Source organism: Manis pentadactyla, chromosome 4 (genome assembly GCF_030020395.1).
Source record: "Manis pentadactyla isolate mManPen7 chromosome 4, mManPen7.hap1, whole genome shotgun sequence".
NCBI classification, from domain to species: Eukaryota; Metazoa; Chordata; class Mammalia; order Pholidota; family Manidae; genus Manis; species Manis pentadactyla.
This window is the reverse complement of record NC_080022.1, coordinates 27,041,436-27,066,304: the sequence shown is the minus strand read 5'-3', so window position 1 is coordinate 27,066,304 and position 24,869 is coordinate 27,041,436. Positions and strand designations below refer to the sequence as shown.

The 24,869-nt window shown below is 40.0% G+C and overlaps 1 protein-coding gene across 3 annotated transcripts in view; it reads left to right on the top strand.

Moving 5' to 3' along the window:
- Nucleotides 1-24,869, top strand: part of KIAA0319L (KIAA0319 like) — a 128,376-nt gene that overhangs the window by 42,517 nt on the left and 60,990 nt on the right. For all 3 annotated transcript variants that reach the window (XM_036911933.2, XM_036911932.2, XM_036911934.2), the window contains exon 3: nucleotides 7,175-7,704. In XM_036911933.2, the coding sequence (XP_036767828.2) occupies nucleotides 7,175-7,704 (530 nt within the window). The remainder of the gene's footprint in view (nucleotides 1-7,174; nucleotides 7,705-24,869) is intronic.

Genomic DNA, 24,869 nt, shown 5'->3' with positions numbered 1-24,869 from the left:
TTTCTTCCTTGGTCAGTCTTGGAAGGTTGTATTTTTCTAGGAAGTTGTCCATTTCTTCTAGGTTTTCATTGTATTCTCTAATAATTCTTCGTATTTCTATGAGGTCCATCGTGATTTTTCCTTTCTCGTTTCTGATTCTGCTGATGTGTGTTGATTCTCTTTTTCTCTTATTAAGTCTGGCTAGAGGCTTATCTATTTTGTTTGTTTTCTCAAAGAACCAGCTCTTGGTTTCATTCATTTTTTCTATTGTTTTATTCTTCTCAATTTTATTTATTTCTTCTCTGATCTTTATTATGTCCCTCCTTCTGCTGACTTTAGGCCTCATTAGTTCTTCCTTTTCCAATTTCGATAATTGTGATGGTAGACTATTCATTTGGGATTGTTCTTCCTTCTTTAAGTATGCCTGGATGGCTATATACTTTCCTCTTAAGACTGCTTTCGCTGCGTCCCACAGAAGTTGGAGCTTTGTGTTATTGTTATTTGTTTCCATATATTGCTGTATCTCCATTTTAATTTGGGTGTTGATCCATTGATTATTTAGGAGCATGCTGTTAAGCCTCCATGTGTTTGTGAGCCTTTTTGCTTTCTTTGTACAATTTATCTCTAGTTTTATACCTTTGTGTTCTGAAAAGTTGGTTGGTAGGATTTCCATGTTTTTGAATTAACTGAGGCTTTTTGTGGCCTAGTATGTGGTCTATTCTGGAGAATGTTCCATATGCACTTGAGAAGAATGTGTATCCTGTTGCTTTTGGATGTAGAGCTCTATAGATGTCTATTAGGTCCATGTGTCCTAGTGTGTTGTTCAGTGCCTCTGTGTCCTTAACTTATTTTCTTTCTGGTGGATCTGTCCTTTGGAGTGAATGGTGTATTGAAGTCTCCTAAAATGAATGCACTGCATTCTATTTCCTCCTTTAGTTCTGTTAGTATTTGTTTCACATATGCTGGTGTTCCTGTGTTGGGTTCTTATATATTTATAGTGGTTATATCCTCTTGTTGAATTGAGCCCTTTATCATTATGTAATGTCCTTTTTTATCTCTTGTTACTTTCTTTGTTTTGAAGTCTATTTTGTCTGATACTAGTACTGCAACACCTGCTTTCTTCTCCCTGTTGTTTGCATGAAGTATCTTTCTCCATGCCTTGACATTTAGTGTGTGCATGTCTTTGGGTTTGAGGTGGGTCTCTTGTAAGCAGCATATAGATGGGTCTTGCTTTTTTATCCATTCTATTACTCTGTGTCTTTTGATTGGTGCATTCAGTCCATTTACATTTAGGGTGATTATTGAAAGATATGTACTGATTGCCATTGCAGGCTTTAGATTCATGGTTACCAAAGGTTAACTTCTTTAGTATCTTACTGCCTAACTTAACTCGCTTATTGAGCTATTATAGACACTGTCTGGTGATTCTTTATTTCTCTCCCTTCTTATTCCTCCTCCTCCATTCTTTATATGTTGGGTGTTTTATTCTGTGCTCTTTTGTGTTTCCTTTAATTGCTTTTGTGGGTAGTTGATTTTATTTTTTGCCTTTAGTTAGTATTTGGTTGGTCTGCTTTCTTTGCTGTGACCTTATTTTCTCTGGTGACATCTATTTTGTCTTAGGAGTGCTCCTGTCTAGAGCAGTCCCTCTGAAATACTCTGTAGAGGTGGTTTGTGGGAGGCAAATTCCCTCAACTTTTGCTTGTCTGGGAATTGCTTAATCCCTCCTTCATATTTAAATGATAGTCGTGCTGGATACAGTATTCTTGGTTCAAGGCCCTTCTCTTTCATTGCATTAAATATATCATGCCGTTCTTTTCTGGCCTGTAAGGTTTCTGTTGACACCTGTTGGGTTTTCCTTTGTAGGTGACCTTTTTCCTCTCTCTAGCTGCCTTTAAAACTCTGTCCTTGTCCTTGAGCTTTGCCATTTTAATTATTATGTGTCTTGGTGTTGTCCTCCTTGGGTCCCTTCTGTTGGGAGTTCTGTGGGCTTCTGTGGTCTGAGCGATTATTTCCTCTCCCAGTTTGGGGAAGTTTTCAGCGATTATTTCTTCAAAGACACTTTCTGTCCCTTTTTCTCTGTTCTTCTTCTGGGACCCCTATAATGCGGATATTGTTCCTTTTGGATTGGTCACACAGTTCTCTTAATATTGTTTCAGTCCTGGAGATCCTTTTATCTCTCCCTGCATCAGCTTTCTATGGGTTCCTGTTCTCTGATTTCTATTCCATCGATGGCCTCTTGCATCTTATTCATTGTGCTTATAAATCCTTCCAGAGATTGTTTCATTTCTATAATCTCCTTCTATACGTCATCCCTTAGCTCTTGCATATTTCTCTGCAGCTCCATCAGCATGGTTATGACCTTTATTTTGAATTCTTTTTCAGGGAGATTGGTTAGGTCTATCTCCCCAGATTCCTTCTGAGGGGAGGATGTCTGGGTTAGTCTGGTCTGTATCAAATTCTTCTGCCTTTTCATGGTGATAGAGGTAGTTGCAGGAAGCTGGTGCGTGTTTCGGCTGGGAGAACATCCCTTCTTACTGGTTTTTGGCCTTCCTCTTCTGGGAGAACAGTGACTCCTAGCGGCTTGTGCTGGGCAGCTGCACACAGACGGGGTTTCTAATTCTTGCCCGGCCGCTGTGAAAGAAGCTGCCCTGCTGTGGGCGTGTCCAGCCTCAGGTTGCTGCTCCACTATGTCGGCAGTGTCGGAGCGGTGTCAGAGGGGAAATGGGTGGGAGGCTGTTTTTCTCCGTGAGGGGCCTTCAAGCTGTGCTGCCGCTCAGGGGGTTAGGGCGCCCAGAGTTCCCTGGGATTCCCAGCTGCTGGGCTAAGTGTTCCAGGATGTTTCCATCCAGCTGTGGGGCCCTGTCCCTTTAAGTCTTTAAAAAAGCACTTGCTTTTCTTTGTCTCAGGGGCGCTGGTTGCGGGGACCCACTCGCAGGTCTTACTGACCCGTTTCGCTAGTATCCCGCACCCCACGCACTGTGTGCCTGCGCTCCCGTGAGGATGGCTAGGGCTGGGTGTTTAGCAGTCCTGGGCTCCCTCACCCTCCCCGCTCCTACTCCTCTCCTCCCTCCGGGAGCTGGGGGGAGGGGCGCTCGGCTCCCGCGGTGCCGTGGCTTGTATCTTACCCCCTTCGCGAGGTGCTGGGTTCTCGCAGGTGTAGATGTAGCCTGGCTGTTGTCCTGTATCTTCTGGTCTCTCTTTTAGGTATAGTTGTATTTGTTGAATTTTCAAAAATGTATATGGTTTTGGGAGGAGATTTCCACTGCTCTACCAAGGCCACCTTCTTGGCTCTGCCCTGCATACAAATTTTTGTTAAAATGTCTGATTTATTGAATATGTCTCCTCTTTAATGCTCACAAGGAAAAAACTACTTCTGTATGATTTTCCACACTACATTTGATGACTCTTCTTTGTTATGATTTTTCTTCTATTGTTTAGGGCTAAATTTCAGGGAAGAGTCTTCCCACATTAATTACATTCCTAAGGTTTTTCTCCAGTGTGGATTCTCTGATGTTCAATAAGACTTGAGCTGTGCTCAAAAGCTTTCCCACATTTCCCAACCTATCCCACAGTGATGTTTTTTGTCCAGATGAATTCTGTGATGCAGTAGGATTGAGCTCTTCATAAATCTTTTCCAGTCATTACACCAATAGGGTTTATTTCCACTATGAGTTTTCTTATGTCCAGCAAAGGGTGTATACCTGAAATGTTTCTCACATTTACTGCAGTGATAGGGTTTCTCTCCTGTATGCATTCTTTGATGACTAATAAGAGTTGAGCTCTTCCTAAAGGCTTTTCCCCATTCATTACACCAATATGCTTTCTTATCAGGTTGGATTTTCTTATGTTCCAACACAGTTGAGTTATCCCTGAAAGCTTTCCCACATTCGTTACATTTAAAAGGCTTTTCTCCACTGTATATTCTCATTATGAGCAAGGGCTGCCTTCTGAGCAAAGGCTTTCCCACTGTCTTTACATTTGTAGGGTTTCTGATAGGTATGATTCTCTGAAGACTTAAAAGGATAAAGTTCTTTCTGAAAGCTTTTCCACATTCACTTAATTTATGGAGTTTCTTTCTAGAGTGAATTCTGTGATGATTAATAATTGTTGAGTGCTTCTTGAGAAATTTCTCCCATTCAGTATAAGGTTGCTTGCTTATGTGAATTTTATGATGATTTAAAAGAGATGAGCTGCTCATAAAGACTATTCCACATTCTTTGCATTTATAGGATATCCCACAAGTATGATTTCTCTGGTGGCTAATAAAGGAGGAATTATATTTGAAGATTTTCCCCACATTACAGTGCTTCTTCTCTGGAGCTTCTGTCCTCCCAATCCAGGCCTTTATCAGTCATGTGACTTTTTGTTTATTCTTCCGGAGCAGATCCTTCACAAGTATTTTGCTTCACGGCTAAAATCCTTATTTCAAACCAGTACTCCTGGACTGCACAGTTACCTGGTGGAACTTTTCACATCTCCATTCAGGACTCTGCTTCTTGCTTCAGTTGAGTGATTAATTTTGTTTTGAAAGAGAGCCCACAGACACCAGATTCCCATAGTTTTCCAGCATCACATCTCTTTGCATGTCTGCTGAGTGGTATCCTGGTGTTTCCATTCAATCTGGCTAAAAGGCACATCCCCAAATGTCAGTGATTCCTGGATCTAGGCTCTTGGTAGTCTCCTGGGCTGTTCTCCCAGGCAAGGGTAGCCAGTTGTTCTGGAACCTAGATGTCCAAAGTCAAAGTGTTGGCAGGGTTGGTTCCTTCTGAGACTCCTCTAGACGCTTCTTGTGATCACTGTCAGTCCTTGGTATTCCTTGGCTTACAGCTGTATCACTCCAGTCTCTGCCTGTGTCATCACATGGCATTCTCCCTGCATATTTCATTGAATTTATACTTTGCTTAATTTCTAAAATCAGCATCTAAGGCTCTAAGTGTCCCTCTAAACATTGCTTTAACTGCATCCTACAGATTTTGATAGGTTGTGTTTTCATTTTCATTCAGTTCAAAGGATTCTAATTTCCCTTTTGTAGTTTCAAACTACACTTGGGGCAAATTAGCATTTGTTCAAAACCTGAAGTGGACCGTTATCCAGATGTCTGGAGCCCTTTCTCTTTGTAGCTTCCTCCTCTCTTGTAGGTTGTTCTAAAATTCTCACTGTCATAGTCACCCTGAACTCTCCCCTCAGTGCAGCAAGACTGCCCTGTTTTGCCTGGGTTTTTCTTGTGCCACAGTCCAGAGCATGCCTCTGTGCAGAGAGCCAGGGCGGCCCCAGGGCTCCCCTTGTTTCCTTTGTCTCTGGAATTACAGTCCTGGACTACCTGTTGTTCAGTACCTAAAAACAGTAGATTCATGTATTTTGTCTAGTTTTCTGGTTGCTCATGTTAAAAGGGCAAACCCTATGGCAATTTCTCCTTCAAGGGCAGAAATGGAAGTCACAGTACCTTTTTAAAAATTAAAATACTGGCTTTTACAGCACAGTAGAAGTTATTTTCATCTATGTGGACCTCTTCACTATGTTAAATATGGAGAATTTTTCTGAGAAGAATGATGGAAAGTTGATATAAAGATAAGTGACAGTAGCTACTGATGTAATAATTTATGAGCTGGAACCAAGTCTGTACAGGTAGCTGTTACCAAGGGTCATACCACTGGTTGCTGTGGAAGAAGATGGATGAGGAAATGAAGGGTATTTCTATAGCTTCATTTTCTTTCTTTAGTTGCTATTTATTCAGTTTTTTCTTAAGGAAGTGCTTTCCTTTTTTCCCTGGCCTTCTTAATTGTCTTGCCTGGTGCTAGGTTCGTGCCTGTGTATCTTTTAAATAACAATAGCAGATTGGCTTCCTTAGGGCCTGCTTGACTCAGTAATCCAGAAACCTGTCTTTTCCCCCTCTTACCTCTCAATTGACTGGTGCCCATGTGCAGTCTTTTGGGCATGTAGTAGGTATTTCCTGGGAGTCAGGTTGGCTTAAGTTGGTTATCAGGTGGTTGCTTTTGTGAGTCAGAGCCCTTTTCCAGTTGTGTGTAGGTGTAAAAGTACAGACAAGATATCCATCTCTTTAGTGCTTTGATTCTACAGCATATTTTCTACATGTAGTTTTAAAATACATCCTATGTTATAATGCCAGGGCCAAGGCTAGGGTGAAAGAAAGAGGCACCTAGGGCACGATACTTAAGGAGGCACTCACTCTCAAGGTCAGGTAAGCCAGCTGCCCCTGCGAGAGTGGGAGCACCTCCTGAAGTTTTACACCTGAGGCCCCTCTCTTGCGTCACCCTGGTTCTGGTCCTTATAACCCTGATCACAGGTGGTTACAGATACCTGTATAACTAAGACCTTAAAATGGACTCTCTGTAATGTTTTCATTTAGAATATGCTTTGACTTCATCTAAGAAAACAGAAGTGAGGTATTATTTCAGGAGAATTAATGTCATGCCTGAAGTAATTCAACAGCCCACAAATTTATCCATTTGCAACATTAGCCAGAAGTTTGGACCCTGTTATCTGGACTAACCATAGTAGGTCACTGTTGTACTTCTGTTCCTTTATTTCTTGTTATGACATAGCTTGTTATTAGGAAATTCATTCTAGCAGAATCGCTCTTATGATTAAAAACTTTGTTAAGCTTTACTGCTGCTCTGGGTGATACCATGATAATGCAAAACCACCTGACTTTGGTGAACATTTGGTTAGAAATGGATGAACTTGGAACCTGCAAGAGGTCAAGAGTACTTAGTTTGTGTTATTGCTAGTTCAGAGGGGGAATATTCCATCTTGTTTAACTACCTGCTCTCTGGCCCTGTAGTCCTCACACTGTCCCTGAGAAATGCCAGGGAGATGAATGGGAGGTCAGGTGGTGGGACTTGGCTCCTCCATTCCTCCATACACTTCCACCAGAGCAGCCCTTCTGTTTTGTTTTGTTTCTGTTTCATGGAGTTCTGTGTAAATGGTCTATGTGGAAGGAATTCATTGAGAAGAGGACCCAGTGATGAATGTGGAATAGTACTTCTACAAGCTAAAATATCCTGCACCAAAAAACACTCTCTTCTGCTTTTCCTATTCCACTTAGTAGACAGCTTTCCCACCCTCTAAAAAACTAGTTTTCAAAATAGCCTCAATGTTGGTGTTCAAGGCTGTTTACAGAGCAGTAGTTTCTGTTTTTATCTCACCTTAAAATGTTTCCATTCTTTGTTTTTAGATGCCAGTGAAAGCAGATGCCAGCAGGTGAAGACACAATTTGGAGTTGGCCTGAGATCTGGGGGAGAAAATCACCTCCGGCTTCTTGACAGAACCCCTTCTCTCCAGTCATGTTGGGCTGCCTGCTGCCAGGACTCTGCCTGCCATGCCTTTTGGTGGTTAGAAGGGATGTGCATTCTGGCAGACTGCAGCAGGCCCCAAAGCTGCTGGGCTTTTAGGACAGACTCTTCCAATTCCATGCTGGTGTTCTTAAAAAAATTCCAAACCGCAGATGATTTGGGCTTTCCACCTGAGGCTGATGTACCACATATTCTGGGACTAGGTTGGAGCAGAGCATCTTGGAGGAGGCAGAGCCCACCCAGAGCTCCACTCAGACTGACTGTATCTTCCAGTGAGCAGCAAAGCTTAATCAGGAAGCTTTGGAAGAGAGAGAGTCCCAGTGAAGAAATAGTTACTTCTGTAGTCACAAGGCATTCTGAAATGAATGACTCCAAAGCACTAGGTGATCTGAATACCAGTGGCTCTGCAGAGGTAAGCATATTTTGAGTAAGGGCAAAGAAACTGTTAAATGTGCTTTTATATTCAGCACACATGAGCAGTGAAGCTGGTGTTTGTGGGCAGTGCTCCTAGACTAAGGAGGTGAAATGTATAACTGCTTGGATTCGTCTTTGTGGGTTTTGCCCAGATGTAGTACAAGGGTCATTTGGCCTTAGAGACATTCACTCCATGCAAGTCTGAACATTGTTTTGTAAAAGCAGAAGGCTGCTCATTATCTAGTCTGAGCTGGTTCTTGGCTGCAGGTAAGTGCATTGTGTAGGTGTCTATCTCCATCAGCAATTCTGCGGTGTTTTCTGCCAGACTGCAAAGCACTTGATGGGATTACAGTCAAATTCTCCTCCTCCTCTCCCATCTTCCACTGGTAAACACATTCTTTGTGAGGTAGTTTCTGTTCCAGTCTGAAATAACCATGTCTGGTACTGCAGATTAAGTGTCTGACCTGCTGGGCTGGGGAACCAGATACAGCCATTAGCCAAGAGGTCTCTGGGGTGAATTCTCAGCAAGCTTTGTATGCCAAGGGAGATACCACCAGTAGAGTTGTTCTGCTTATTATGTTTCTTCATTGTGGATCTACCTGGGCAAATGATTAAAAGGAATGACTCACTCTATACTCAGTCTCCCTTGATTGCTGTGACTTATTTTTGTATTTGTTTTGTCCTAGTTGTCTCTATCAAATTGAAGCCAGAGTGGGGAGGCTACTACATGCCAGGCACTGTGTGTGCTAATCATTGTACTGTGTAATTTTGTTTACTTCTCATAGCAGTACATCCAAGTAGGTTTTATTAGCCCTGTTTTACTGCTGAGGAAACTGAGGCCAAAGAGGTTAAACAATTTGATCACATAGCTAATGAATAGCAAGCCTAGACTTGAAATCCGTACTTAATATTAAGAAAAAACCCTCCAGTGCAATGTGACAGATATAGTCTTAGGTTTAATATACCTGTAAACATTTATGGACACCAATTATCAATGTCAGGTACTTTTCTAAACACTAGAGATACAAAAGTGAACGAGACATCGTGGCCTCAGAGAGCTCACAGTCTAGTGGAGAAGGTAGGTATTTACAATAGTATGTAGTTTTGGCAATAGTAGGGTTATGTACACGGTACACTAGGAACACAAAAAAGGAAGTGATCAACTTGAGCAGGCCAGTGTGTGTTATGTGCAGGAAGACTTTACAGAGATGTTTAACTTACTTGAAAGATGTGTAGGATTTCACAGTGGGGTTAAAGGTAGCAAAAAACATTCTGCACTGAGGCACAGTGTATGCAAGAGCTCAGTCAGCAAATATTTATTGCACACTGACTATGTATAAGGTACTACATACTAAGCTAGGCATTAGGGATATTATAGTAAATAAAGTAAACATGATTTCTGCCCTAACAGAGCTTATGCTCTGGAAAGGAAAACAGACAATACATTTATGATAATGGAACAATTATAAGTTTGTTACAAGTTTGAGAGGATAAGTAGAGTGCTGCAGGAGCATCTAGCAGCACCTAATGGAGACTTAAGAGGCAAGGTAGGCTACTATAAGTAAGGAAAATTTAAGCTCAGATTTGTAGAAGTGGGAGTTGGGAAAAGAAATAGGCAAGAGTATTTCAGGCAGAGGGAATAACAATTGCAAAGTCTCTTAGGTGCCCTAGAGCATGGCAAAATCAAGCAATTGAGAGATTGGTTTGGTCAGAGAGCTAGTAATAAAAGAAGAGGCTTGAAAGGTGTGCAGAACCTTGAGGCCTTCATAAGATACTGGTCATTTTCTCTGTAGCATCTTTGATAGACAGTGACTGCAATGGGGGGGGGGGACTTGATAATATGGGTGCATGTGGAAACCACAGTGTTGCTCATGTGAAACCGTCATAAGATTGTATATTAATACCTTAAAAAAAAAGATACTGGTCTTTTTCTTAAGATCAGGGGGAAGCCATTAAAGAATTTTAAGCAGGGAATAGCATGATCAGATATGTTGCTGCATGGTGAATAGATTGGAGAGGAGCCAGAATGTACCTGGAACAATCAAACAGGAGCCTCTTCAGGCAAGGGAACCACTGCACTAAAGATGGAGGTTAAAGATACAGGAAAGGGGATAAACAACACATAATCCCTTAGAGCTGTGGTTCTCAAACTTTAGCATACATCAGAATCACCTGGAGGCTTTGTAAAAACAGATCTCTGGGCCCTAGCTGCAGATCTTCTGATGAAGTAGATCTGGAGTGGGGCCTAAGAATTTGTATTTGTAACAGTCCCAGAGAGTATTGATGCTGCTGTTCTGGGAACCACCCTTGGAGAACCACTGCAGTAGAGGACAAGCACTTTAGAATCCAAAGCATAAAGCACCAAGATTAGTCTTAAGCAGGAGGAGAGACACCTCCTTCCTTGTGATAGGAAGGAAGAAGTGGGTGGAGGTAAGTGTAGCTAAAATGGGTTTCTAGGGTCAGTAGAAGGACATTGTATTGTGGTAGTTCAATCTCATTCTTGTTTTTTTCCTGAAGTGAGATAGAGCATTTACTGAGAATGGAAGCAGAGGTAGGTGGACTGGGGATAGATAGGTAGTAGGCAGGAAAGTCAGGTTTAGAGAGAGAGGTAAAGATCTGAAACAACCATTGCAAAGGGTAGGAGATGGCAAACTAGGTGGGGAAATAGCTTACTGGGTAGCAGTGAAGATGGAGACTGAATTTATAACAATGGTACTGCTCTTTACAGTTGTATGATTCTCCTAAGTAACACAGCAACCTTGTCAAGAAAAGGCCAATAGTTTGATTCATCCAGATTTGGAACTTTGCCAATCCCTTATGGGAAACTGGATATAGAAAGTGAGGTTGTGCCCTTGTACTGTTCACTATGTAACTTATTCATTATGTAAGAATTTGTTCTCCATGTAAGAACTTGTTTGTTATGCCTCAGAAGATTGGAGACTGACGAAAATTAAGCCTGGGGTGGATTAATGATTGTTCATTGAGCATTGACTCCCCTATACAGAATTTTATTGTCGTTAACAACCATTTGATCAATAAATATGAGAGATGCCCTCACAAAAAAAAAAAAAAAAAAAAAAGGACAGACTTCCAATGGTAAAATAAATAAGTAACCGGGATGTAATGTATAGCATAAGGAATATAGTCAAGATATTGTAACAGCTTGGTAGGGTGATAGCTGGAACCTAGAATTATGTATATAATTGTTTTATCACTGTGTTGTACACTTGAAAGTAACGTAATGTAATACTGTGCGTCAACTACCCTTCAATAAAAAATAATTATCTAAAAAAAAAAAGAAAGTGAGGTTGTTGTCAAGAGAGTGGGTGAAAGAGAGGATCGGAAGACAGTAAAGAGGTAAAGGTAGGAGGGGCCGACTGAGATAAGATAGAGGAATTTGGCATTTAGAACTTCTCCTGATAGGAAGCAGATACAGGGGGCACAAGTAAATGTGAGTCCTGGAAGGACAGGATGTAGTAGTCAGATAGGGGATATTTGAATTTAAGCTTTTGGAGGTGGAGAAGTTGTAGCGATTACCCGTGTACCTGTGGAAGAAGGTTGCTGGTGCAGAGTGGAAAAGAATGTAGAGACAAGGAGCTCAAAGAACTCAGGAAGCTCAAAGAACAGGTTAAATGAGTTATCCAGTAGGCGCTGAGATAGACTTTAATGATGCTGGTGATGATAATAGCAGTAGCTGATATTTACTGAGTGACCACTTAACTATGTGGCAGGGACCATTCTGAACCTTTTTCATGTATTAAGTCTTTTAATCTGTACAACAAATCCTGTGAAGTACTATTGCCATCTCTACTTTATAAATGAGGAAACTCAAGGAAAGAAAGGTTCAGGACCATGGCCAAAGCAGCATAGCTAGTACATGGTAGGACCAAGACTTGAACCCAGGCAGTCTGATTCTATCCAGAGTCTGTTGACTTTAACCTTCTTAATATAGGAGTAGTAGTAATCAGTAGGTTGGGAGATGAGAGCTTGTGAGAGTTGAAGTGTAGTTCAGCAAGATGGTGAAGGAAAAATGGATTTTACAAAGAAGGTATAAGGGTAATTGTTTGCAAAGGGCATTGGAAGGGGAGAAAATAAAATAGCAACCCACTTTCAATCCTGAATGTAGGATAATTCATAGCCATTATACTATAGAAATACATGGGAAATAGTATCTTCAGGGTAGGGCATGCTTACAGTTAAGGATAGGCCAGGGACCACTGTATGGATATGTGACCTGTACAGTTATACAAGTCTCCACACTTAGAAAGACCCTGTTATTGGTTTAATGCTTTACCTTCAATGAATCATCTTGAAGTTCTTAATTTTTAACAAGGAACCCTGCATTTTCATTTTGTACCAGATCCTACAAATTATGTAGCCTGTCCTACAGGAGGTACAGGGAACAAAACATGAAATGACTGATCATATTGGTGACTTTTTGATCATGGAATAGAAAGACTATGTGATCTGATGGAATTTCTGAGAGAAAGATAAAGAGGCTGGGTTTTCTAAGAGAGGAAATGTAGGTCATTATAGGGAAAAAAGTTGTGATAAACTAGCCCTGAGTTGTAGACTTTGCCAATTTCCGTGGTGTAAATACTACCACCATGACCAATTGCAGGCTACCAACATGAAGTCAATGAACATGAGAGTTGGAAGAGATGGGCACAGTAAGCTCATATGAGCTCGCTCCAGCACACACAGGATAATTATGGTGAATAAAATTAGACATGAGCCAGTAAAATTAGAAATATGGTAGAGTTAGTACTGACAGTCTCCTGGATGGTGGTGAAAACTCAAAATTGAACCTTAAAGAATTCAGGTGGAAGGAAGATCGTGAGATTGTGTTGGCTGGGAAGTTCTTTTTCTTCCTGTTCACCAGCAGTGAACTGTGGCAATAAATTGCTGCAAACGAACAGGGTGTTGAGCTTTATGGTCTAACATGGGAGAAGGAATATTGAACTTGAACTAAGAGCCTCAAGAGTGGGAGTGAGCTTTTGTGTATTGTTGCACAGAGGCATTACACAGATTTGTATCAGTATGTTGAGAATGGCAAGTATAGCTAAAAAAACAGGGCAAAATGAAGTTTTCAGTTCTAGACAAGTTATATTTGACCTTATATACCATGCTTAGGAGTTTGATTCTTATCCTGAAGTCATGGGTAGCTGTGGCAGGGTGGTAGGATCACCTTATGCATTCAGAATAGATAACTGGTAGGCATTTATTTTTGGAGGTTTTGTAGTTCAAACTTTTGCTTAAGGCTCTAGGGAAAGGAAGAAAAGTGTATACACTGCACATCTCCTCCTAATTAGGGATGACTGGCTAGCAGCACTAGTTTGTAGTTTGTACTGTTTTCTCCAAGGTAGGTCAAGCATCTGCATCCAAAGTGGGAAGAAATTGTATCATAAATTGTTCTTGTCCTGCCTGAAATGTCTGCAGAGCTGCAAAGGCACTGGATTGTCAGTAGCATTTTTCATTCTCTGGAAACATACATATACTGTATGTTTTAAAAGCAGGTATTGTGGACCTTTTACAGTTCCAAAAATGGAAAGAAATGTCACCAATTTATTCCCCTTTCTCAACTTGAATCTTTTTTTTTTCCCTGTATTAACCAGTTGCTGATTTGTGTGTGTTCTTTTTTTGGGGGGGCGGGTTATTTTTATTTATTTATTTTTAACAGGTCTCAACTTGAATTTGAAGGAGAAGCTTATAATGCTTGGTTTAAATACTGAATCTTTTCTGTGCCATGACCCTCTGAGTTTTGGCAGGAAGAACATGAAGGCTTGTTGATTGGGCCCTGGAACGTTTGCAGTACAAGTAGTCAGCCACTGGCCGTTAATTGCTGCCCATCCTGCTTTGTGAAGGGAGAAGGAGTGTTTTCTTTGAGTCTGGGAAATGAAGGTTCAATTAGGTGTCCTCCCCTGAAATGTTTGGTTTAGGAAAGTGAGGTGCTCTACCATCACCACCTCCTGGACTCCAGTCAGTATTCATAGCATTTCGACCCCTACAGGCCATTGGCTTTCTGTGGGACAAATGACTGAGAGGATAAATGAGCCAAGCCTTTGGACACCTCTTGGCTGCCTTTTTTCACTGAGCAGAACTCTTGTTCTGACTGTACAGAAGCCAGAGCTTACCTCTTAAGCAGAAGATAGAGGCGTGGAGTGTGGGCAGCACAGAGAGAAGAGCCTTGCATAACCAAGGACAGAAACCCAAACAGCTGTTTCCCTTTATCCATGTTTTTAGGTTTTTTTGCTTGATTGCTTTCTTTTGGTTGTTATTAAAGCTTTAATCCTTTAGGCTTGTGAGATTTTTGCCAAGGAAGGGTTCATTTATTCTTATGGCTATTATTTCTTGACATATTTGGAATCCCTTAGGGCCTACTTTCCCCCAGATTGTCTTTCTCAGTTTTCTGAGCAGCAGACAGGCTAATAACCTTCACCAACAGTTTTTTAGTCTTGAGCCCACTTCCAGCCCTCTGGCCTGGATAATTTGTGTGGGTTTCTCAGTGACCTAAGCCCTTCCCGCACTACCTGTTTGTATCTATTCACTAAGTACTCTTCCAACCCTCTACTGCCATTCTAATCTTACATGAGTGGCTTACTGCATAGAGAGGAAAACTGGGCAGCCTGTTTTCTTGTGTGTGGGTGTGCAGAAATCCCTGCAGTTGTACTTTGCCTTTTCCAAAAGCATTAGTCCCTGAACCTTAGTACCTTTTTAAAATTTCTTTCCCCTGTAACTGCTCACTTTCTTTCTCCTCTAATTTCCTAAGTATTCTGGTTCTTTTCTCTGCTTATCTGGTTTTTACTATGTGAAATGAATTTGCAAATGTGTTTGTTGACTACTTTGTAAGTTAGGTTTTGAAGCCAAAGGTGATGAAGGTTTTAGTGTGGATCCATTAACAGATCCTTGCTCATTGGCAGAACTTGAGCCACAGGAACAAAGTCTCAAAACCAGCCATCTCTTAGTTAACACTCCTGTCATCCCTCCTCTCTCCCTTTGGGTGTGCTTAGTTTCTCCAAGGAGACTGTGAGAACACATAATTTTGTAGCTGAGAATTAGGTTGGGATGTGTCTTTAAACCCCACTGGCTTTCCTATTGCAGGAAGACAGTCTTTCCTCTAGCAGGATTTTTGTTAATGACAGTGGTAGTTTTACTTTAATACAATCATGTCTCAAATCAAACTACTGAAAGCTGAATTTTTGGGAATTGTTCTTTACTACTACGTAGACACTAGGGTAGCATGTGTATTACCACAGAGGGCCACTGCTTGGACTGTAATGATCTGACCTGGATAAATGTGACCATCCTGTGTTGCCCTGCAGGCTTCTGCTCAAAATGGAAGAGCTTTTGATGAAGGTTTTTTTTGGTCATCTTCAATTATGGTATTAATCACTGGGGCTGACTTGCTTGATTTGGAGAGGGTAGCCATTGAGGGGAGGAAAGGAGGAGGAAGAGAGGAATGGAGAGAGGGTAAAGGAGAATATGACCGGAAACCTCTCATGCTTCTGAATAAGGCTGCTTTGAAGAAGAAACAGGTATGTACACCTGGGGCATGATTATATGGCTTATGATTCAGAATTGGGCTAGTTTTTATGATTTCTGTCCAGTGCCAGAAAAAAAATTGTCCAAAGAAATTTCACCTAAGTCTCTCTGATCCTAGATAATCCCTTAAGTATTTCAGTATTACTTCATAGTTTCTAAAGTAAATAATTTGCTCCATATCTCCTTTTCCTGTTTCTTTAAATATAAATAATAATAAGTAATAAGCTATTCCTTTAAAAATAAAAATCTGCCTGTCTTACTTAAATATCCTACCCTTTTACTTCTGGGAAACCATTCCAAAGCAGTAATTCCTAAATAAAGAGCAAGCTTCACACACAATGGGAGATGCCTATTTTTTAAAATAAAAAAGCAGAAGCAAATTGCAGAGCCAAGATGGCGGCGTGAGTAGAGCAGTGGAAATCTCCTCCCAAAACTATATATATTTTTGAAAATACAACAAATACAACTATTCCTAAAAGAAAGACCAGAAGACACAGGACAACAGCCAGACTACATTCACACCTGTGAGAACCCAGCACCTTGCGAAGTGGGTAAGATACAAGCCGCAGCCCAGTGGAACCCAAGTGCCCCTCACCCCAGCTCCCAGCAGAAGGAGAGGAATCGAAGCAGGGAGGGAGAGGGAGCCCAGGACTGCTAAACACCCAGCCCTAGCCATCTGCACCAAGAGGGCAGACACACAGTGCGTGGTGTGCTGGATACTAGGGAAACAGGACAGTAAGACCTGTGAGCAGTTCCCCACAGCCGGTGCCCTGGGACAAAAGAAAGGCGAGTGCCTTTGAAAATCTTAAAGGGACAGGGGCCTCACAGCTGGACGGAAGTGTCCTGGTGCAATCAGCCCAGTAACTGGGAATCCCGGGGAACTCTGGGCACCCCAACCCTCTGGGCGGCAGCGCAGCTCAGAGGGCCCTCACAGTGATAAAAAGCCTCCCGCCCATTCCCCTTCCGACGCGACTCTGCCATAGCAGCAGTGACCATGCCCACAGCAACCGGGCAGAGCTTCTTCCACAGTGGCCAGGCAAGAATCAGAGGCCCCATCTGCCCGCAGCTGCCCAGCACAAGCTGCTACGGGTCGCCGTTCTCCCAGGACAGGAAGGCCACAACTAGCAAGGAGGGACGTTCTCCCAGCCAACACATGAACCAGCTCCCCACAACTATCTCTATCGCCATGAAAAGGCACAAGAATTTGATCCAGACCAAAATCACAGAGTCAACCCCTGAGAAGGAGGTAGACCTCACCAATCTTCCTGAAAAAAGAATTCAAAATAAAGGTCATAACCATGCTGATGGATCTTCAGAGAAATATGCAAGAGCTAAGGGATGAAGTTAGGAAGGAGACAACAGAAATGAAACAATCTTTGGAAGGACTTAAGAGCAGACTGGATGAGTTGCAAGAGGCCATTAATGAAATAGAAATCAGAGAACAGGAACAAAGAGAAGCTGATGCAAAAAGAGATAACAGGATCTCCAGGAATGAAAAAATATTAAGAGAACTGTGTGACCAATCCAAAAGGAACAATATCCACATTATAGGGGTATGAGAAGAAGAAGAAGAGAGAAAAAGGGATACAAAGTGTCTTTGAAGAAATAATTGCTGAAAACTTCCCCAAACTGGGGGAGGAAATAATCGCTCAGACCACAGAAGTACACAGAACTCCCAACAGAAGGGACCCAAGGAGGACAACACCAAGACACATAATAATTAAAATGGCAAAGATCAAGGACAAGGACAGAGTATTAAAGGCAGCTAGAGAGAGGAAAAAGGTCACCTACAAAGGAAAACCCATCAGGCTATCATCAGACTTCTCAACAGAAACCTTACAGGCCAAAAGAGAATGGCATGATATATTTAATGCAATGAAAGAGAAGGGCCTTGAACCAAGAATACTGTATCCAGCACGATTATCATTTAAATACGAAGGAGGGATTAAACAATTCCCAGACAAGCAAAAGTTGAGGGAATTTGCCTCCCACAAACCACCTCTACAGGGTATTTTAGAGGGACTGTTCTAGATGGGAGCACTCCTAAGGCTAAATAGATGTTACCAGAGAAAATAAAATCACGGCAAAGAAAGCAGACCAACCAAATACTAACTAAAGACAAAAAATAAAATCAATTGCCCACAAAAGCAGTTAAAGGAAACACGAAAGAGCACAGAATAAAACATCCAACATATAAAGAATGGAGGAGGAGGAATAAGAAGGGAGAGAAATAAAGAATCACCAGACAGTGTCTATAATAGCTCAATAAGTGAGTTAAGTTAGGCAGTAAGATACTAAAGAAGCTAACCTTGAACCTTTGGTAACCACGTATCTAAAGCCTGCAATGGCAATAAGTACATATCTTTCAATAATCACCCTAAATGTAAATGGACTGAATGCACCAATCAAAAGACACAGAGTAACAGAATGGATAAAAAAGCAAGACCCATCCATATGCTGCTTACAAGAGACTCACCTCAAACCCAGACTAAAAGTCAAGGGATGGAAAAAGATACTTCATGGAAACAACAGGGAGAAGAAAGCAGGTGTTGCAGTACTAGTATCAGACAAAATAGACTTCAAAACAAAGAAAGTAACGAGATAAAGAAGGACATTACATAATGATAAAGGGCTCAGTCCAACAAGAGGATATAACCATTCTAAATATATATGCACCCAACACAGGAGCACCAGCATATGTGAAACAAATACTAACAGAACTAAAGGGGGAAATAGAATGCAATGCATTCATTTTAGGAGACTTTAACACACCACTCACTCCAAAGGATAGATCCACCAGACAGAAAATAAGTAAGGACACAGAGGCACTGAAGAACACACTAGAACACATGGACCTAATAGACATCTATAGAACTCTACATCCAAAAGCAACAGGATACACATTCTTCTCAAGTGCACATGGAACATTCTCCAGAACAGACCACATACTAGGCCACAAAAAGAGCCTCAGTTAATTCAAAAACATGGAAATCCTACCAACCAACTTCTCAGACCACAAAGGTATAAAACTAGAGATAAATTGTACAAAGAAAGCAAAAAGGCTCACAAACACATGGAGGCTTAACAGCATGCTCCTAAATAATCAATGGATCAATGACCAAATTAAAATAGAGATCAAGCAATATATGGAAACAAGTGACAACAACAACACAAAGCCCCAACTTCTGTGGGACGCAGCGAAAGCAGTCTTAAGAGGAAAGTATATAGCCATCCAGGCATACTTAAAGAAGGAAGAACAATCCCAAATGAATAGTCTACCATCACAATTATCGAAATTGGAAAAGGAAGAACTAATGAGGCCTAAAGTCAGCAGAAGGAGGGACATAATAAAGATCAGAGAAGAAATAAATAAAATTGAGAAGAATAAAACAATAGAAAAAATGAATGAAACCAAGAGCTGGTTCTTTGAGAAAACAAACAAAATAGATAAGCCTCTAGCCAGACTTAATAAGAGAAAAAGAGAATCAACACACATCAGCAGAATCAGAAACGAGAAAGGAAAAATCACGATGGACCTCATAGAAATACGAAGAATTATTAGAGAATACAATGAAAACCTAGAAGAAATGGACAACTTCCTAGAAAAATACAACCTTCCAAGACTGACCAAGGAAGAAACACAAAATCTAAAAAAAACAATTATCAGCAAAGAAATTGAAGTGGTATTAAAAAAACTACCCAGGAACAAAACCCCCGGGCCAGATGGATTTACATCTGAATTTTATCAGACATGCAGAGAAGACATAATACCCATTCTCCTTAAAGTTTTCCAAAAAATAGAAGAGGAAGGAATACTCCCAAACTCATTCTATGAAGCCAACATTACCCTAACACCAAAACCAGGCAAAGACTCCACCAAAAAAGAAAATTACAGACCAATATCCCTGATAAACGTAGATGCAAAAATATTCAACAAAATATTAGCAAACTGAATTCAAAAATGCATCAAAAGGATCATACACCATGACCAAGTGGGATTCATCCCAGGGATGCAAGGATGGTACAACATTCGAAAATCCATCAACATCATCCACCACATCAACAAAAAGGACAAAAACCACATGATCATCTCGATAGATTCTGAAAAAGCATTCGACAAAATTCAACATCCATTCATGATAAAAACTCTCAACAAAATGGGTATAGAGGGCAAGTACTGCAACATAATAAAGGCCATATATGATAAACCCACAGCTAACATCATACTGAACAGTGAGAAGCTAAAAGCTTTTCCTCTCAGATCGGGAACAAGACAGGGATGCCCACTCTCCCCACTGTTATTTAACATAGTACTGGAGGTCCTAGCCATGGCAATTATACAAAACAAAGAAATACAGGGAATCCAGATAGGTAAAGAAGAAGTTAAACTGTCACTATTTGCAGATGACATGATATTGTGCATAAAAAACCCTAAAGACTCCACTCCAAAACTACTAGAACTGATATCAGAATACAGCAAAGTTGCAGGATACAAAATTAACACACAGAAATCTGTGGCTTTCCTGTACACTAACAATGATCCAATAGAAAGAGAAATCAGGGAAACAATTCCATTCACAATTACATCAAAAAGAATAAAATACCTAGGACTAAACCTAACCAAGGGAGTGAAAGACCTATACCCTGAAAACCACAAGACACTCTTAAGAAAAATTAAAGAGGACATTAGCAGATGGAAACTCATCCCATGCTCTTGGCTAGGGAGAATTAATATCGTCAAAATGGCCATCCTGCCCAAAGCAATATACAGATTTGATGCAATCCCTATCAAATTACCAACAGCATTCTTCAACAAACTGGAACAAATAGTTTAAAAATTCATATGGAAACACCAAAGACCCCGAATAGCTAAAGCAATCCTGAGAAGGAAGAATAAAGTGGGGTGGATCTTGCTTCCCAACTTCAAGCTCTACTACAAAGCCACAGTAATCAAGACAATTTGGTACTGGCACAAAAACAGAGCCACAGACCAGTGGAACAGAATAGAGACTCCAAACATTAACCCAAACATATATGGTCAATTAATATATGATAAAGGAGCCATGGACATAAATGGGGAAATGACAGTCTCTTCAACAGATGGTGCTGGCAAAACTGGACAGCTACATGTAAGAGAATGAAACTGGATCACTGTCTAACCCCATACACAAAAGTAAATTCAAAATGGATCAAAGACCTGAATGTAAGTCATGAAACCATAAAACTCCTAGAAAAAAATATAGGCAAAAATCTCTTAGGCATAAACATGAGCGACTTCTTCATGAACATATTTCCCCGGGCAAGGGAAACAAAAGCAAAAATGAGCAAGCGGGACTACATCAAGCTGAAAAGCTTCTGTACGGCAAAGGACACCATCAATAAAACAAAAAAGTATCCTACAGTATGGGAGAATATATTCATAAAAGACAGAGCCAGTAAAGGGTTGACATCCAAAATACATAAAGAGCTCATGCACCTCAACAAACAAAAAGCAAATAATCCAATTAAAAAATGGGCAGAGGATCTGAATAGACAGTTCTCTAAAGAAGAAATCCAGATGACCAACAGGCACATGAAAAGATGCTCCACATCGCTAGTTATCAGAGAAATGCAAATTAAAACTGCAGTGAGATATCACCTCACACCAGTAAGGATGGCAAACTTTCAAAAGACAGACAAAAACAAATGTTGGCGAGGTTGTGGAGAAAGGGGAACCCTCCTACACTGCTGGTGGGAATGTAAATTAGTTCAAGCATTGTGGAAAGCAGTATGGAGGTTCCTCAAAAACCTAAAAATAGAAATACCATTTGACCCAGGAATTCCACTTCTAGGAATTTACCCTAAGAATGCAGCAGCCCAGTTTGAAAAAGACAGATGCACCCCTATGTTTATCGCAGCACTTTTTACAATAGCTAAGAAATGGAAGCAACCTAAGTGTCCATCAGTAGATGAATGGATAAAGAAGATGGAAGATGTGGTACATATACACAATGGAATATTACTCAGCCATAAGAAGAAAACAAATCTACCATTTTCAACAACATGGATGGAGCTAGAGGGTATTATGCTCAGTGAAATAAGCCAAGCGGAGAGAGACAAATACCAAATGATTTCACTTATATGTGGAGTATAAGAACAAAGAAAAACTGAAGGAACAAAACAGCAGCAGAAACACAGAACCCAAGAATGGAGTAACAGTTACCAAAGGAAAGGGACTGGGGAGGATGGGAGGGAAGGGAGTCATAAGGGCAGGGAAAAAGAAAGGGGGCATTACCATTAGCATGTATAATGTGGGAGGGGCATGGGGAGGGCTCTGCAACACAGAGAAGACAAGTAGTGATTCTATATCGTCTTAGTATGCTGATGGGCAGTGACTGTGATGAGGTTTGTAGGGGGGACTTGGTGAAGGGGGGACCCTAGTAAACATAATGTTCTTCATGTAATTGTAGATAAATGATAACAACAACAACAACAGAAAGTATAAGCAGTCTCTCTAATAAGGAAGGGGAAGGTTGATGTTATGCTGCCTTCAGAAATACATTTTGGTTGCCTGAATGACCCTTTTGTTAGTTCCTTCTACTTTTCACTCCAGCCACACTGAATATTTACTCTTCCATGGACACCATACTTTTTTAAAAACAACTTTATTGATGTATAATTGACATACAAACTACATGTTGAAAGTGTAAATTTCAGATGTTTTGACATATGTATATACCCATAAAACCATCACTATAATAAAGATAATATATTCATTACCCCAAAAGTATCCTGTCCCTTTGTAATCTGTCCTTCCCACTCCTTCCCTTGTCCCTAGGCATGTACTGATCTGCTTTAGGTTGTTAAAGACTTTCTGGAATTTTTACACCGAATCATACATTATGTACTCTCCTTTTTAACAGCTTTATCGAGGTTTAACTTACGTATCATAAAACTCACTCCATTTAAGTGATTTTAGTAAATGTGTAGAGTTGTACATCATCACCACAATCCTGTTTTAACATTCCTTTTACCCCAAAAGCTTTCTTTGTGCCTGTTTGCCCCCAAATTTCCTTGTGCCATTCACATTCCCATCCCTAGCCCCAGGCATCCATTAATCTGCTATATCTGTAAACTTACCTTTTCTGGACTTTTCATGTATATGGAACCATGTAATATATACTCCTTTGTGTCTGGCTTCTTTCACTTACATGTTTTGATATTCATCCTTGTAGTATGTGTCCTTATGTTCCTTTTAATTTCTAAATAGTATTCCATTGTATGGAAATATCATAATTTGTTTATCCATTCACCTGTTGATGGACATTTGGATTGTTTTCCCATTTTGGTTACAGATAAAGCTGCTAGGACCATTTGTGTACAAGTCTTTCTATGGGCAAATGCTCTAATTTCTCTTGGGTAAATACTTGAGCGGGGAATGGCAGGGTCATGTTGGTGGATATTTAGTATTTTAAGAAACTGCCAAACTGTTTTCCAAACAGTAGTACCATTTTATATTTCCATTAATAATGTATAAAAGTTCTCACCAACCTTTAATATGGTGAATCTTTTAATTTTAGATATTGTAATAGGTTTGTGTGTAATAGTTTCTCATTGTGGTTTTGGTTTGCATTTCCCTAATGACTAGTGATGTTGAGCAACTTTTCATGTGCTTATTTGCCATCTGTATACTTTTGGCAAAGTGTTCGTTCATATTTTTTCCCATAAAAAATGGTTTGTTTTCCTGCATATATATACTGCATATGTCACTTGTCAGATATGCGATTAGCAAGTATTCTCTTTTCTGTGGCTTGTCTTCATTCTCTTAGCAATTTCTTTTGAAGAATAGATACTAATTTTGATGATGTCTGTTTTATAAATTTTTTTTTATGAATCATGCTTTGGGTGTTATAGCTAAGAAAGATTTTTCTCCTAAGGTTTCTTCTAAAAGTTTTAATAGTTTTAGGTTTTAAATTTAGGTCTCTAATCCTTTATACAGGGTAGGAGCTGTGGAAGAAAGGGTTTTGTTTTGTTTTTTTGGAATATGACTATCCAATTTACATAATAGATAAATAGCTATTTAGGTTATCTGTAATAGCTCTTGAGTGAGCTTTTGCAAACAGTGTCTTTCAAGGAATTTTCATTTTATTCCAGTAGTGAAATTTTTTGGCATAAAGTTGTTCACAGTATTCCCTTACTGCCCGTTTAGTATTTGTAGAAGCTATAGTGGTGTCACCCCTCTCATTCCTGATATTGGTAACTTGTGTTCTCTTCTCCTCTCTCCCTTCCTTTTTCCCTCTCTAATTTACTGATCACACTGGCTAGATTTTCTCAGAGACAATCTTTGCTATTCATTTTTCTCTATCGCTTTTCTATTTTTTATTTTATTGATTTAATCTTTATTTGTTCATTTCATCTGCTTAATTTGGATATCATTTGCACTTTTTTTAGTTTCTTAAGATGTAATCTGAGGTGATTGATTTGAGACTTCCTTTTTTAACATAGGCATTTTAGTACTATAAATTTCCCTTTAAATATTGCTTTAACCACACCCTACAAATTTTGATATTTTGTGTTTACTGTTTCATTCAGTTCAAAATACCTTATATTTCCCTTTTGACTACTCCTTTCACCCCTGGGTTATTTAGAAGTACATTATGTAGTTTCCATGTTTTTGGGTTGGAGTTTCTAGATATTCCTGTATTATTGATTGTTCACTGGCTCATTGGCATTAAATTACCATTGTATGATTTGAATCCTTTAAAATTTTTTTTTTTTTAAATAATTATTTTTTATTGAAGGGTAGTTGACGCACAGTATTACATTACATTAGTTTCAAGTGTACAACACAGTGGTAGAACATTTATATACATAATTCTAGGTTCCAGCTATCACCCTACCAAGCTGTTACAATATCTTGACTATATTCCTTATGCAATACATTACATCCTGGTTACTTATTTATTTTACCATTGGAAGTCTGTCCTTTTTTTTTTTTTTTTTTTGTGAGGGCATCTCTCATATTTATTGATCAAATGGTTGTTAACGACAATAAAATTCTGTATAGGGGAGTCAGTGCTCAATGCACAATCATTAATCCACCCCAAGCCTAATTTTCGTCAGTCTCCAATCTTCTGAGGCATAACAAACAAGTTCTTACATGTAGAACAAATTCTTACATAATGAATAAGTTACATAGTGAACAGTACAAGGGCAGTCATCACAGAAACTTTTGGTTTTTCTCATGCATTATGAACTCTAAACAGTCAGTTCAAATATGAATACTCATTTGGTTTTTATACTTGATTTATATGTGGATACCACATTTCTCTCTTTATTATTATTATTTTTAATAAAATGCTGAAGTGGTAGGTAGATACAAGATAAAGGTAGAAAACATAGTTTAGTGTTGTAAGAGAGCAAATGTAGATGATCAGGTGTGTGCCTGTAGACTATGTGTTCATCCAAGCTAGACCAGGGCAATAAAACATCCACATATGCAGAAGATTTCTCTCAGAACAGGGGGGGTGAGGTTCTAAGCCTCACCTCTGTTGATCCCCACTTTCTCACCTGATGGCCCCCCTGCGACTGTGCCTGTCTTAGGTTGTTCCTCCCTTGAGGAATCTTACCCGTCTCTGGCTA